The 15,764-nt window shown below is 44.1% G+C and overlaps 1 protein-coding gene across 1 annotated transcript; it reads left to right on the top strand.

The window, feature by feature from the left end:
- Positions 1–431: 431 nt before the first annotated feature.
- On the top strand, positions 432–14,313 carry LOC146342878 (vomeronasal type-2 receptor 26-like). The gene is made up of 6 exons (XM_084808055.1): positions 432–697; positions 4,529–4,820; positions 6,141–7,007; positions 7,467–7,694; positions 11,591–11,717; positions 13,412–14,313. Exons 1-6 carry the CDS (start codon positions 432–434, stop codon positions 14,311–14,313), a joined length of 2,682 nt encoding a protein of 893 aa, XP_084664181.1.
- The last annotated feature ends 1,451 nt before the right edge of the window (positions 14,314–15,764 follow it).

The following is a 15,764-nucleotide window of genomic DNA, read 5'->3' as shown; positions in this document are numbered from 1 at the left end:
AAAAACACGTTTGTGTTCTATATTTTCTATGTTGCCATTCAGAGCCAAGAAAAAAAAAAAAAACTTCCCTGTCATTATCCAAATCAGTATAATTTGTCCCCCACCCCCCGGATTATGGTGCAGTGGATTTTCAGAAGGTCAAAAAAAATAATGAAGCAAGGAGGGAAGTGGTTACATAAGCTCCTCCCTTTGTGCCATTCAGGGCAAGAGGCAGGCAGGTCTCCATCTCTTGGATCTCCGACAGTTGTTTCTCTTTCACTTCTTAGGCCAGATTCTATTAGTGTTTTGCTAATCTGTGTGGGCTTTGTAAGACATACATTTGTAGTCATGTTGCTGTTCTAGAGAAGTTGGAGAAGTCTTCCTCTAGGAATTATATCAGCAAATTCAGGTGCTGGCCCAGGCAGCCTCCAGATACCAAGCATAGGCTGTAGATGAATGCAGGGGGCGTTGCATCTAGAGAGAAGCTTTGCCGCTTGAATGCTGGGCTGTCAGTGTTACTGCTGTTGCTTTTGCTTCTCCATTGGGTGTGTGAAGTAGATACAAAGAAATGTCCCACAATGGAACCTGCCCCTGTTCCATATGAGTCATATCAGTCAGGGAATTTCCTTATTGGTGGGATGGCTTCTCAGATCAGTTCCTATTCCCCAGCATTTTCATTTAAGGAACTTCCTTGGCAGCAGTTCTCTGAATTTAGAATGTAAGGAATTCTTATTTTATCCTCCCTACATCATGTGAATTTGGCCAGATTAGAATTCCTAAGTACTGAAAATAGAACATAATGCTTAAGAAATATAGATATTGTTCTAGGCACATTCATCCTCAATGGTTAACATGCGTATCTATTCTACCTTGCTTATATATGACTTCTTCTTCCTATGTGTGTTGGGGGGAGGTGTATATGTATTTGGGGAGTGTTTTCTTTCTTTGTACCTTATTTGGATGCATGTAACTTGTATGTACTGTGATCATTTGCAATGTAAACAGAATTCAGTGGAAATATTCAGTGCAAGGAAGACCTATAGGAACAGTCACCTCTTGTAGAAGTTTCAAAAGATCATGAAATGGGGAAAAATGAGGAAAAAAGGCAACAGTATTGATAATGGCATGGAGGAAAACACACACACTGTCTTAAATTAGTCCTCAGTATAGATGTCACTACTGGATAATGACCTGGGACTGGTTGAAATTCTTGACAGTGCAATCATGTTAACTGTTGATATTTTCCCAACTCAAGACATCTTGCTCCATGACAATTTTTCAAGATCGATATTAATGTCTTTTAACAAGTTATTATGATTATAACCAAAGAGGTCTTCCAAGTTAGGTGTAATCCATATACTGAGATATATGATACAGGAATCTCCCCATGGGATTGAATATATTTTAGCTAGATTGCCCTTCACTCTCTTTTCTAAATTAATACCTATCTATTCTGATTTATATAAATTGATGTTATACTCCAGTACTTGGCCAATGTTTTAAAGCCAATCTAAAAGCTCCTCAAACACCCTTGCAGGATCCTGTAATAACAATGCAATATCATCATATAAATTAATTTTACACTCTTCTTTTCCAAATTTCATTCCCTTCAATTTTGCCCAGGTCCAGATAATTTCAGCAAGAGGTTCTACTGATAATTCAAAAAGGAGAGGAGGTAGCAGACAACCCTAATGGATGCTTCTCTGTAGATTCGAATTATCTGAACGAGATCCATTTACATGCACATTGGCAGTAGGATTTGTATATATTAATTTGACCCATTTAATAAAATTCCCCCTTTAATAATAATAAAAATTCTCTTTAACAGAGAAGTATACTGACAGAAAAGGAGCCAAAATTGTGTTACTCAGAAAAAGAAGGGAGGAAACAGCATGCTAGGGAGAACACCAAGGTTTCCAGAAGTGCACATAATCTTAAAAACACAAATTCTAAGGGGGGGCACACCAAAGCCCAACAAGGACTGTGTATGTTCACTTGGCATGGAATGTCAGATATCATGGAAAAGAAAAATGGAAAGCCGGAGGGGTGGGGGTGGATTGGAATGCCCTGCCTGAGATTCTTACAGCTTATAGTATCCTTGAGGAAGGCACAGCTGACTGACTGAACTGGAACACTCCTGCTAGGTGAGGATACATTGCAATATTTTATTGCAGGCTCTAATTGTTTCTCCAAGTGATAAATGTTATTGCCAAATGCTGTGATGTTCCAGTTGGTAGCAGATTTGCTGAGTATTATCGTTGTGTGTTATTTTTGCTTTTTTAAATGCATGTCAGTGACCTGGAAACAGAACAGAATTCCCTGGGACATAATTGAAGTACAGAATGAGAGTCACTAATTTCTCAGCATACATTTATCTAGATTAAACATACATTTATGTTTAATGTAAATCTCCCACAATAGATTTAGGTTATAGAACGTGGTACTTAGTATGACTTTTCCTTGATTCAGCCATCCTTCTCTTTTTGGTTGTGTCACAAATCCACACCTTTTTCTCACTAGGTTAACTTCTGCACCCTTTTTCCTCTCTCGGATGACTCTCTATATCCTCTATATCCTCTCTCCTGCCCTTCCCTCTTCATGGCACTTTTATCTCTCATTCTAATCTCTTCTAGTGCACTGTAGGCAAGATGCAAGCTCATGTTTGTATAGCTTGGCTTCAAATTAGATTTTCTGCACTGCTTTCTCTCTTTTTTCATGGTGTTCTCATAATCCTTTTTTGCTCAAAACTGCATGTTGCCCTCTTAATGTGTTCTTAATATTGACATCTATCTATCTATCTATCTATCTATCTATCTATCTATCTATCTATCTATCATCTAGTCACCTGGTTTTATGGTTGAAGGAAAACTGGAACAAGGGCACCAGCATTATTTTATGTGACCATCTGCAATGCTACATGGATTTGCTGCACAGATAGTGAAGCATGGTTGGAGGAGTTTCTGTGTCTCTCCAGATATTGTTACAATCCAATTCCCATCAGCCCCAGCCAGCATAGCCAGTGGTCTAAAATGTAGGAAGTTATAGCCCAACGATACCTGGATCTCCACAAATTCCCTACCCTGACAGTAAATACACGTATGTAGGAGATTTATGAAACAGATGCACTTTCAAGAATACCAGAAAGGGGGAAATGATTTCAGGAAATGCATCAGAACTCTGTGCTGGAACTAGGGATGCACAGACTATGTAAAATCTGCTGATGTGGCATCTTTCACAGAAACCTGGATGAGGGAAGAGGGGGAAGTGTGCCTCACCCAGGTCCATGGTACAGCAGGCTAGGGCTGGGAATGTACAGAGTGTGTACAATCCACTCTGCCTGTGTCCCATGGATTGTCAGGCACCTTTTGTTCCATTATCCACCCACAGAGAGATGTGAATATTTTTTCCGTCATGCAGAAAAATACGCAAATAATTACGTAAATATTTACATAATTTAAATTTAACTTGGTGCATAACATTTAGCGTATTGTCCCCCATTCCATTCAACTTCTCTTCAGCAGAAACGTGCATATTTTCCTATAAATATATATGTGTAAATTTCAAGAAAGTAAAAAAAAAAAATCAGCTGATTGTCCACGGACTCTGCGCAGCCTGAGGGGGTCACTCCACAGCAGATTCCACAGGTCGGATTCTTAGAAATCCTAGCTCATTTTAGTCCGTCTCGAATTTCTCCAGCATCCCTTTTCCCAACTGCATTATAGTGATGATGATCTAGTAAAACGGTTATTCCTTGGTTAGAGCAGGCCCTACCATAAGGTAGAGTATGACAGCTGCCTCAAGCAGCAGGTGTGGGGGCAGAGAGATACAGTGAGGTGTTGGAGTAACGTATGAGGAAATGGATTTACACTTAAGAAAGAGAGCTATATATTATTTAGGAATGTCACGGGCACCGACTTGGTCTGGGAACTCGTCGGGCTCCCCCTGCCAGCGACCTCCAGACTGTGCCCACTGAGACGCTGTCCTTTCTCACCCCCCGCTTGCGCCCGCTCATGCCCGCTCACGCTCTCTAGGACTCACCACAATCCTGTTCGGTGAGCGCTCGCCATTTTCGCGCCTTTGATTGCTGCGTAAAACAAGAAGTTGAGCTGGGGAAGCTAAATAAGTGCAATATTAGAGGGATTATACCTCTGATATTGCATGTATTTAGCTTTTCCAGCTCCAGATTGCGCATATTTAAATATGCACATTTTTTAACTTCCTGTTTTACATAGCAATCAAAGGCGCAAAAATGGTGGGCGCTCACCGAACGGGATTGCTGTGAGCCCGGGGAACTCGCTGAGCTTGTGGGTGGCTTGAGCGTGGGGGTGGGGGGGGTGAGCAAGGGGGTGAGTGTGGGTGCCGCTTCGACAAGCACCCAGAGAAACGAGCTACGGTGAGTTCTTACATCCCTAGTATTATTTCAGAGTAAGAAATAGAAGGCTATTCTTAAAATCATGCAACTGAAATGGAGCAGAACAGGCCAAGACTGTGATACAACTTTGTGTGTTGTAGAATGTTCCAGTGAAGGACTGTTTATCTTTATTTTCAGAGTGGTAACGAAGTTCTACCAGCACACTTTGTCCTTGGGTTTTGCTGTCAATGAGATCAACAAGAATCCTAAGGTCTTACTGAATGTCATGCTTGGATTCCACATCTATGACAGTTACAATGATGCACAGATGACCTATCGCACCACCCTGGAGCTCCTCTTCAAATCATATCAATTTGTCCCCAACTATGAATGTGATACCCACAAAAAACTAATAGCTGTCATTGGGGCACTTGGCTTTGATACTTCACTGTACATGGCAAAAATATTAAGTATCTACAAGATTCCACAGGTAAGAACATTGCATGGGGATCAATCAACACCTTTACAGGCTAGCGATGGAGTAGTTGTGGTAGCAGGAAAGGTGGACAGAAAAGAGATAGGACTCTGAAGGACAATTGCCCCTTGTGAGGACCTGACACCTTTTTGACCACCTCATGGTCCTACTTCTAGTCACCAGGTCAGGTGCTTTGGTCAGTGTCTCTCCTCACACTGCCACCTTTAGGCTCTCACCCACAACCCTCTGTTTGTGTATTGTGATGCTTCACCACTCTCTCAATTGCTGCCACCAGTAACCTTTTTTGAGCTGCTTTCTTTCTTTTTTGTAGCACAGACCAAGCACCCAGCATGTGGGGGCTATTCCATGAAACCCTTCTTAATAAATAAAATGGAAACTGTCATTTAAAACTGAAAACAAAGGAGGTTTACAACAGGATTGGAAATAGGAACTGGGTTGGGATGAGGAAAGCATATCAGGAATGATGATTAAAATAACGCAACACTATAAATTGCACAATATAATAACTGAAAACAAAGGAGGTTTACAACAGGATAGGAAATAGGAACTGGGTTGGGATGAGGAAAGGATATCAGGAATGACGTTTAAAATAACGCAACACTATAAATTGCACAATATAACTCTGGCTTTTACTTCTGTGTTCAAAACCTCTCACACCCTCTCTCACACTGTCGAACACACTCTCTAACCCACAGACTATCTCACTAGATGTTCTCACTCCTCTCTCCCAATCTCATCTCAGACTTATCTAGCTGTTCCCAATCTATCTTTCTCCCAGACTTATCTGACTCCCTGGAAGCACTCACCCCACCTTTTTCTGCAGAAGCGCTCATCCGATCACACTGCATTCCACTCTCACTCAGCCACTCCCCCTTTCTTCCATTCCTGCCCACACTCTGCCAAACCCCGCCTCACACTCACCTGTCAATCATTCCAGATACATACCAGCCACCGTATATATATACAAACCTTTACTATGTACATATTGTGCATGTGGAATTGCCACACCCCTCACAACTGCCAGTTTGCTGAACCATCTTTCTGGGTAGCAGAGTCAGGAAACTACACTTTCATTGTTTATATGCCATTAAGGGTGAAAAGCATGCATATAAATGTCCTAAAATTAAATAAATAAAAGAAATCTCTTTTTTAATATGGGAACAATTACTGTGGATAGATTCATAACTTATCGCTCCCTGTGTGTGTTACAGAAAGGTTATCTGATGATTTATTGAATTTAGCATTTCGCTCACATACATACACTTCACAATAGTGTTGCTGTTGTTGCTGTTGTTGTTGTGGTTCTTATTTCAGCTCACATATGGTTCAATGACCCCAACAGAGTATGAGATGATGCAGCTCCCTTCCTTTTATCGCATGGCTCCAAATGAAGCCCATCAATATATGGGAATGATCAGCCTGCTTAAGCATTTTGGATGGACGTGGGTTGGGCTCTTTGTGGTAGACAATGATAGTGGAGAACATTTCTTGCAGGCCTTGGAACCATTGCTTTCTCAGAAAGGAATCTGTTCTGACTTCACAGAAAGAATCCCCAGCCATGACCATTTTCATTCTGCAAAAGTATCAAATATGAGGGCCTATAATCTGTATGAATTTATCAATTTTAGGAAATCCAAAATATTTATAATCTATGGTGAAACGTATACATTTATGCATCTGTGGCACTTTATATATGGTAAAGGAGTTCCTGAACACAAGGAAAATACGTTTGTTGGAAAGGTGTGGATTGTAACAGCCCGGATTGATTTTATACTAGGAGGCATAAGCCGGGACTCAGATTTGCAAGTGTTCCATGGTGCCATTTACTTCTCAGTTCACTCAAATGAACCTGTTGGGTTCCAGAAATATCTACAGTCCATAAAACCTGATTGGAAAAAAGCAGATGATTTTCTTGAAGAATTATTGGAGCAAGCATTTGGCTGCTCTTTCCCAGATCCCAGGGTGCCATACAAGGTCTCTGGAAGATGTACTGGGGAGGAGCGGCTGGAGAGCCTTCATGGACATTCTTTTGAAATGCGCATGACCGGCCACAGCTACAGCATTTATAATGCTGTCTATGCTGTGGCACATGCTTTACATGCCTTGTACTCATCTAGATCGAATCGCAGAAAAATGGCGGGTGGCAAACAAAGTGAACTTCAGGATCTGCAGCCTTGGCAGGTGACACCTCCACAGTGAAATCTCATCATTCCCATTAACAGATTAGCCCAAAGTTAGAGAGTGTCTAACTTTATGTTCCCCAAATTATTAGTGAGTGAGGTCACATGCATTATTCATTATGGGCCCACATTTCTTTGTCTATGAAGCCTGCAAAACTAAGAAACAGTCTTTTTTTGTCAGTCTGTCACTGAAAACCATGTTTCAGACTGGAAGTTTGTTAGATAAATCTGCATAAAACAATGGGTGGAATCCAGCAATCGTCATGATTAAAGGAGACTTGGTGAAACCAATTGGAGGAGTTAGTCCTGCCCAACTTGTCCCATTGGTTTTAGAAGGCCTACTTTAACTGCATCTAAGTCTGGATACAACCCCATATTAGCAGGTTAAGGTCTGATTTTTCATGTCAAGCACTCCACAAGATTTTATTCTCTCATTTATTTTTTTTTCTCTTTGAACTAGCTCCATCCATTTCTTCAAGGCAGTTCATTTAACAACTCTGCTGGAGAAATAGTGTCTTTGAATGATAACAAGGAAATGGACGGTGGATTTGATATAATAAACTTGGTTATATTCCCAAACAAGTCATTCCTTAAAGTGAAAATTGGATGGGTAGATCCCAGTGCTCTGGAAGGGAAAGTATTCATCATTAATGAGGACATGATTGTTTGGCATAGGGGCTATAATCAGGTGTGGATTCTACAGCATTGAAGTGGGGAGGGTCACAGCAGTGGATGAAACTGACAAGTTATTTGACAAGTACAGAATATGGCTCTGCTGGTCTAAACGAAGTATTTGTGGAGAGGATGAAAAAGTCAAGGAAGCTTACAATCGGAATATATAGTACATAGGTGGACCTCTGCAAGATATAGATGATAGATGGATGGATGGATGGATGGATGGATGGATAGATAGATAGATAGACAGACAGACAGATAGACAGATAGACAGATAGATAGATAGACAGATGGTGATGATGATAGATAGATAGTTCACTCCCTGTTAGTACAAATTTAAAAACCCAAATTAAAAAAGTGATCCCATTTCCACTGATTTCCATCACCATTAAAACAAGATCCAAAATCTGCATATTGGATCGACTCAATATGGATCGAGTAAATGCTAGCACGAGGAAACAGAATGAAATTTGCCAGGACTGAACCGGTAAAATCCATTGAGACTTCACCCACAAATGAAATCCTCATACATCCCTATGGTGGGACATCATTATGAGACAGAAGTCATAAATATGCTTGCATGACTGAACTGACCCTCTCAGGGGTGACTAGGCTATGTAATGAGGCCATAGCCACAGACCTATCACATCCCCAAAACTAAGGGAGCTGCAGCATAAACATTGCAAATACCTGAATTCATTGTAATAGATAGGTTCATGATTCATTCTTGGCCATCCATGATTTAGTTTTGGGGAATGAGGTGAAAGTGAAGTACAAAAGCGGGTAAGAATCCATGAAAGAGAGAATAGTCTCAGGATTATGTAGACGTAGATTACGCTATTTGTGTTGCCCTTATTTTCGCCGTAGTCTACGTAAAGATTTACGTAGACTACAGCGACCAAATAAGGAACGCGAATGGCGGCTCCCTATGGGGTCCGCCATTTGCGTACGTGCTTTTTTCTTTTTTTTTAAGTCACCTGTGATAGGCTACGTGACGATTGACGTAGCCTATCATGGCTGACTTTGCAGATCTAGCTGTGATAGGCTACGTAAATCGTCACATAGCCTATCACGGGGGCGTTTTTTTAAAAAAACTTTTTATTTCGCGGCCGGGCGAGGCGAGGCACATCCTTCCTGGCCTGAATTTCGGCCGGGCGAGGCGGGAAGCCTCCTCCCCGGCCTGAATTTCGGCCGGGCGAGGAGGGAAGCCTCCCCCCCCGGGCCGGAACTTCGGGGGGAGCAGCGAAGCACCTCCCCCCCACCACGAAGCAAGCTGTGAGACCAGGTAAGTGACTTTCGTGCACCCCTAGTTTTTCCCCTTCAAAATAGCACATTACTTCACTTTCACCAGTCATAAAAAGAAGCCTCTGGTTCCTTCATTCAAAATCATCCAAGTGTGCCATTTCAGAATAACACATTAGTTTACTTTCTCCATTCATAAATATTAGCCAGTTTCCTGTGTGTGCATGTGTTTTTTCTGTGTGTGTGCATCGGATGGTGGGAGTATTTCAGGACTGGGGAAACAGAGGCAGGAGCAGCAACAGCCAGAAGCAACTACCTATGAAACTCCCTCCAATTGGTCAGGATACCACTAAAGCGTCTGGACTCATTCACAGAATGCAGCCTTCTCCATTCTGCAATGCACAGTTTTCCTATTCCAGTCAGTCAGGAATTAGGGATGTACAGATTAGGGATGTTAGAGAATTCTGCCAGGGATCCCAGGGGAGGGGGTGAATTCCAGTGAATTCGGCCCCCTGGAATCCATGGCAGAAAGGAGCAACCCGCCCCACCAACCTGCGAAAGCCCCGCAAAATGGAGCCTACCTGGCTGCAGCTGCGGCTGCAGCTCCGGCGGTAGTGGTGGCGATGGCTCCAGCTGCTGCCGGGCTGCTGCGGATGCAAATGGCGGAGGGGATGCCATTTGCGTCCCTGCTTTAGGGACATAGGGGACACCATTTGCGTTCCCGTTTTAGCCGACATAGGCTACATAAATGTTTACGTGGCCTATCACAGATAAAACGGGAACGCAAATGGCGTGGGGGATGCCATCTGCGTCCCTGCTTTAGCCATGATAGGCTACGTAAATATTTATGTAGCCTGTCACGGGCTACCATAGGGACACAAATGGCATCCCCTACTCAGGACGCGATTTGCGTCTGCAGCAGCGGCTGGAGGCCCCGCTGCGGGTTGGCCCAGCCGGCGGCTCCGTGGCCTGGCCGCGGAGCAGTGCCAGCCAGGCAGGATTCCGGGGGGGAGGAATGGATTGCCTCCCCCCCATCGAGGATTTCAGGGGGGAAGGACAGAGCACCTCCCCCCCACCGTGGATGTCCCTGGATGAAACCAGGTAAGTGTTTTGTACATCCCTACGAATGAATGGAACAGATTCCCCACCATCTGTTCCAGCAGGGAATCTGCCTGGGGGGAGATGATCTGTTCCCCCCCGGAATCCTCCGGAGCAGCTCCACTCCATGAGGATTCTGAGGAACTGCTAGGGATAAACGAAAGTCACTTACCTTTTCGACAGGGTGATTTGCGGTGGGGGGGAGACGCTCCGCACCTCCCCCCGAAATCCTAATCCGGCCAGTTACACTCCATGGCAACTTTGCAGAGTCACCGGCTGGGTGCTAAAATACTGCGAGAATAAAAAGGTCTTCACCTGGCGCAGAAAGGAATATAATGTAGGTGCCAGGCGAACCTCTCTAGGGAGCTCACTTCACAGTTGGGGTGCCACAGTGGAAAAGGCTGGTAGTCACCTGCCTCATTTCCTTTGGCAGGGGTTAACAGAGAGGGACCCCAGAAGATGATCTTAGGGTCCAGGCAGGCACATCTGGGGGGGGGAGGCAATCCTTTGGATAACCTGGCCCCAAGCTGTTAAGGGCTTTGAATGTTAATAGCAGCATTTTGAAACAGGCCCGGAAATGGACTGGCAGCCAGTGCAGCTGGAAAACTCCTGGTGTAATGTGATCTCATTGGCCAGTCCCTGTTAACAATCTTGCTGTCCTGTTTTGGACTATATTGAAGTTTTCGGACCATTTTCAAAGGCAGCCCCAAATATAATGGATTGCAGTCATCCAGACGAGAGGTTATCAGAGCATGGAGAACTGTAGCTAGGCTATCTCTGTCCAGATAAGGTCATAATTGGTATACCTGCCTAAGGTGAAAAAAAGTGCTCCATCCAGGCCATTGAATTCTGTGCCACTGAGTTCACCTGTGCCTTAAGTGACAGTTCCGGGTCCAAGAGCACCCCCAAACTATGAACCTGATCCTTTAGTGGGAGTGCAACCCCCTCCAGAACAAGTTGAATATCACCTAGCCGGGCAGACGAACCACCCACTATCAGTACCTCCGTCTTGTCTGGATTGAGTTTCAGTTCATGAAACTCATGTTGCTGTGGCAAGGGATGAGCTGCTTTAAAGTGTATGTATTTTTGTTTAGACAGATGTACAAATACAGTAACTTTGGATGTTTATCTACAATAGCTGCAGTGTCCACATGGGTGATGTCCCCTGGGCATGTTTGCACCTGCTACAAGATTGGATGGACTTTCAATATGTTCCCTGCATTCGCTTCTCACCAGCATGTTGTTTCTAATATTTCTAGTTCTTCTGAAAGAGATCATGGCATTGTCCATAAAAAAGTGTTCTTTTATGCTCCCTTGCAAGTTATTTGACATGATTAAATGTCAAACTACAGTTTATCCAGTTTGAAAGTGTTCTGTTTTCTCAAAAAAGTCAGTTCATGTACTTTGTGCTTAAACCCTCCACCAGGATGCTATTTATATACCTGGCAATGTCAGCAGTAGGATTGTCTGTACATACCCTATATACAGAAGTGTCAGCCAGATGTCGAAGGATCTCATTCTTATAAATGACACTGTCCTGAAACATTCCTCATATTTATTTATGGATAGGTCCTGCCCCTTTCTGTCTGTAGTGACTCCTGCAAACCTGGTTATCAGAAGAGAAAAAAGGAAGGGGAGAAGTTTTGTTGCTATGATTGTCATCCATGTCCAGATGGGAAGATTTCAAAACAAACAGGTAGGTGATGTGATGCACCAAATATTCCAGTAAATAGGGTTAATAACATAAAACAATTTTGGAAGAAGGAGCTGCCAGTGTGTGTGTTGCCAAGAGGCAACAGTTTTCATTAGTATTCAGAAACAATGAACACTCGTGAAGGCTAAAATTTAAACAGGAACAAACTAGTACATCAAAAAAGCAAAACACTGCAGGGCAATAATTGTAGGAAGAAACAACAGAGCAAGATTATAAGTCTTACATCCAGTGGAACCTGGTGGCTCTGACTTATGTGGGGCTATGAATGCATTATGGGTTTAGGACATAACATGCCACAGCTATAAAGGAGCTAGCCAAGCTGGCAAACCAATTTTAGGGATAGGGTTCAGCACCTTTGATAGCTCCTTTTGAGTTCTGACTGAAACAGAGAATGGATTCACAGCCCCACTGAAACTGAAGACACCATCTTCCACTGCGTACATACTTCCAGTTGCCAGAAACCCCCTCAGAATGGCGACAGATGGACTCTAATAACAGCCTGGTATGCAGCACCTTTTCTGGATCAGCCTGCACTGAGATTCCACCCTGCCCCGGAGTGTCTCAGGGACTCGTATATATTATGATGATCATATTAATCCCACTTATGCTATGGCCATATCCCAGTTTAGGGATGTATGCATTGTATAAAATCCATTTCATCTGTATTTTGCAGGTTGCCCGGCACCTTTCATCCCATCATCCACCCCTTGATAGAATTGGATTTTCTTCCCAAATGTGTGCAAATTTGCATGTGCAAAAAATGCACAAATTTCCCACAAAATGTGCAAATCCCCCTAAAATGTGCATTTTCACACTTTTGCCTATTGGGGAAATGCACATATTCAGCCAGGGGTTTTTTTGCACATTTTTCTAAGATGATATTTGTGCAAAATCCCTGAGGGTTAGAAAAACAGTCTGCAAGTCTGTGGAATCCACTCAACGGGGGAAAAGCCAGTCTGTCGCGGAATGCGTGGGTCAGATTCATAAACATCCAAACTCATTTGGTTCCATTGCAGATTTCACTGACATCCCTCCTCCAGTTACTTTGAGAAAGTTTGGACACTCATGCAGATCAAAACCATTAGAACTAGCCAGTGGTAACTAGCCAGTATGGATAGTTATATGTCCATTCCAGACACTCCCTCCCATACTCAGTGGTAGACCTTGAAGTCTAGCAGAAGGTACATAGTGGGCGATCCAGTTGTACCAGACCATCTCAAACAGTTATCTGCCTGTGAGAAATAATCAGAAAACAAGAAGTATACCTGGCTGCTTAAAGCAAGAGGCCCAATCAGAGGTCTAGGCACAGAAAAGAGCAATTGTTGTTCACCACTAGCTCCTAGAAATGGAAACCATCTTCCACTGTGTTGACAATTTTTTCTGCACTTCCAAATCAGGTGGAAAATCGTATCACAGTAATTATTCAGACTCTGGAACCAGATGGAGAATGTAGGATGAGGAAGTTCAGTAAGGGAGATTCAAGAGATAAATTCAGTACAAGGAGAGATTGGGAAGTATACCTCTGGTATACCAAGGTATCTTTTTTACAATGAAAGCTCCAAATGTGAAACGACAAGATAATAGTCAGCAGAAGCAGGAACTCCAATATTTAAGCGAGTTGTGGAACTTGGATATAATTTTCCATTGTGATGACCCCTCTTTCTTTCTATTTTCAGACACTGATGACTGTTTTGAATGCTCAGAAGATCAATATCCAAATAGGGATCGAGATCAATGCATCCCTAAAGTGGTAAGCTTCCTGTCCTATGAAGAACCATTGGGGAAAAGTTTAGCTTCAGTTGCTCTTTCTTTTTCCTTGGTGTCAGCCTTGGTGCTACAAACTTTTATTAAGCACAGAGATACCCCCATAGTCAAAGCCAACAACCGGGGCCTCACCTACACTCTCCTCATCTCTCTCCTGCTCTGCTTCCTCTCTTCTCTGTTATTCCTTGGACAGCCCGGGAAACTGAGCTGCCTTTTCCAACAACCAATTTTTGGTTTGATTTTCTCAGTGGCTGTTTCTTGTGTCTTGGCCAAAACCATCACTGTGGTTGTAGCTTTCATGGCCACCAAGCCAGGGTCCGGAATCAGGAAGTGGGTTGGCCAAAGGCTGGCCACATTCATTCTCCTTTCTTGCTCCCTCATTCAAGCTGGCATTTGTGCTGTGTGGCTCAGAACCTCTCCCCCATTCCCAGATTTAGACATGCACTCAGTGAAGGAGGAAATCACTGTGCAATGTAATGCAGGGTCTGCCCTCATGTTTTATCTTGTCCTGGGCTACATTGGACTTCTGTCCATCATTAGCTTTTTGGTGGCTTTCCTTGCCAGGAAGTTGCCTGACAGTTTTAATGAAGCCAAGTTTATCACCTTCAGCATGCTGATGTTTTGCAGTGTTTGGTTGTCCTTTGTTCCGGCCTACCTAAGCACCAAGGGCAAATACATGGTAGCTGTGGAGATCTTTTCCATCTTAGCCTCCAGTGCTGGATTGTTAGGCTGCATCTTTCCCCCCAAATGTTACATTATTCTTTTCAAGCCTGAGCTGAACAACAGGGAGCAGCTCATTAGGAGAAAGAATTAAAGCATCAAACTGCCCAATTAAATGCATTCATTCCATGGTGTCCAATGCATGGAGATAGTAAGATTAGTCTTATGAGTTACCAGCTTAAGATAAAATACATGTCAATCATTCAATTCCTTTTCACATATCATCTCTGTGTATCATCAGAGGTAGAGGTGGGACATCAAGACCTTTACCACTGACCTGGCCTTACCTTTTCCTTTTGACATGCTTACTAGGGCTGTGCACTGCTTTGGCCTGAAGCCTGAGCTAGGGGTGCATGAAAGTCCCTTACCTGTCCTCGAAGCTTTTCGCAGTGGGGGGGAGGCGCTTCGCTGCTCCCCCCGTGAAGGTCAGGCCGGGGGGGGAGGCTTCCCGCCTCACCCGGCCGAAATTCGGGCTGGGGGGGAGGCGCCTCGCCTCGCCCGCCCGCGAACTAAAAAGTTAAAAAAAAAAACGCCCCCGTGATAGGCTACGTGACGATTAACGTAGCTTATCACAGCTAGATCTGCAAAGTCAGCCATGATAGGCTACGTAAATCGTCACGTAGCCTATCACGGGTGACTTAAAAAAAAAAAAGCGCGTATGCAAATGGCGGCCCCCATAGGGAGCTGCCATTCGCGTTCCTTATTTGGTCGCTGTAGTCTACGTAAATCTTTATGTAGATTACGGCGAAAATAAGGGCAACGCAAATAGCGTTGCCCTTATTTTCGCCTTAGTCTACGTAATCTTTACGTAGAGTACAGCGACCAAATAAGGAACGGGAATGGCGGTTCCCTATGGGGCCCCCATTATCCGTACCTGCTTTTTTTTTTTTTTTTTAAGTCGCCCGTGATAGGGTACGTGACGATTTACGTAGCCTATCATGGCTGACTTTGCAAATCTAGCCATGATAGGCTACGTTAATCGTCACGTAGCCTATCACAGGGGCGTTGTTTTTTTTCTTTTATTGGAATGGTGGCGGTGGCAGCCGGTCAAAAGACCGGCTGCCGCTCCCGCCCCGGACGAAGACCCGCCGAACTACCGGCCGGACCCGCCGCCGGGAGGGACATTCACCAAAGGTAAGTCCTGTCCTGGGGGGGGGTGTGTGTGGGGGGGGTGAAGAATTTCTCCCTGAAACTTGTTCGGGGGGCTGAACACGTTGGCGCTCGGCCCTCCGAAGTTTCGGGGAGAAATTCTCCGCCATCCCTAGCCTGAGCTCCAAATTGAATCAGTGGACATGAAGGACACCTCTCTGTGGTGAATGCCAGGGTTGGATCTGAACCCATAGAGTCCCAAAGCAGCTCTGATTCTGAGGAAGAGACACATTCTGTGGGAGAGTAACCCGCTCATTTTTCAGAGGTGCAGCTGGAGGGAGAGCCCCCCTGGCACATTCCTGGGAGCGACAGTGACCCTTGCATGGAGAGGGAGGGATATCTTGAGCTTCTAGATGCAAGGTGCAGGCACAGAGACAAGCGAGAGGTTGCAGGCAC

The sequence above is a fragment of the Heloderma suspectum genome, chromosome 6 (assembly GCF_057233095.1).
Source record: "Heloderma suspectum isolate Gila_16-S chromosome 6, 16-S_ref, whole genome shotgun sequence".
NCBI lineage: Eukaryota > Metazoa > Chordata > Lepidosauria > Squamata > Helodermatidae > Heloderma > Heloderma suspectum.
The sequence above is the reverse complement of the archived record's forward strand: the minus strand, read 5'-3'. Positions and strand labels throughout refer to the sequence as shown.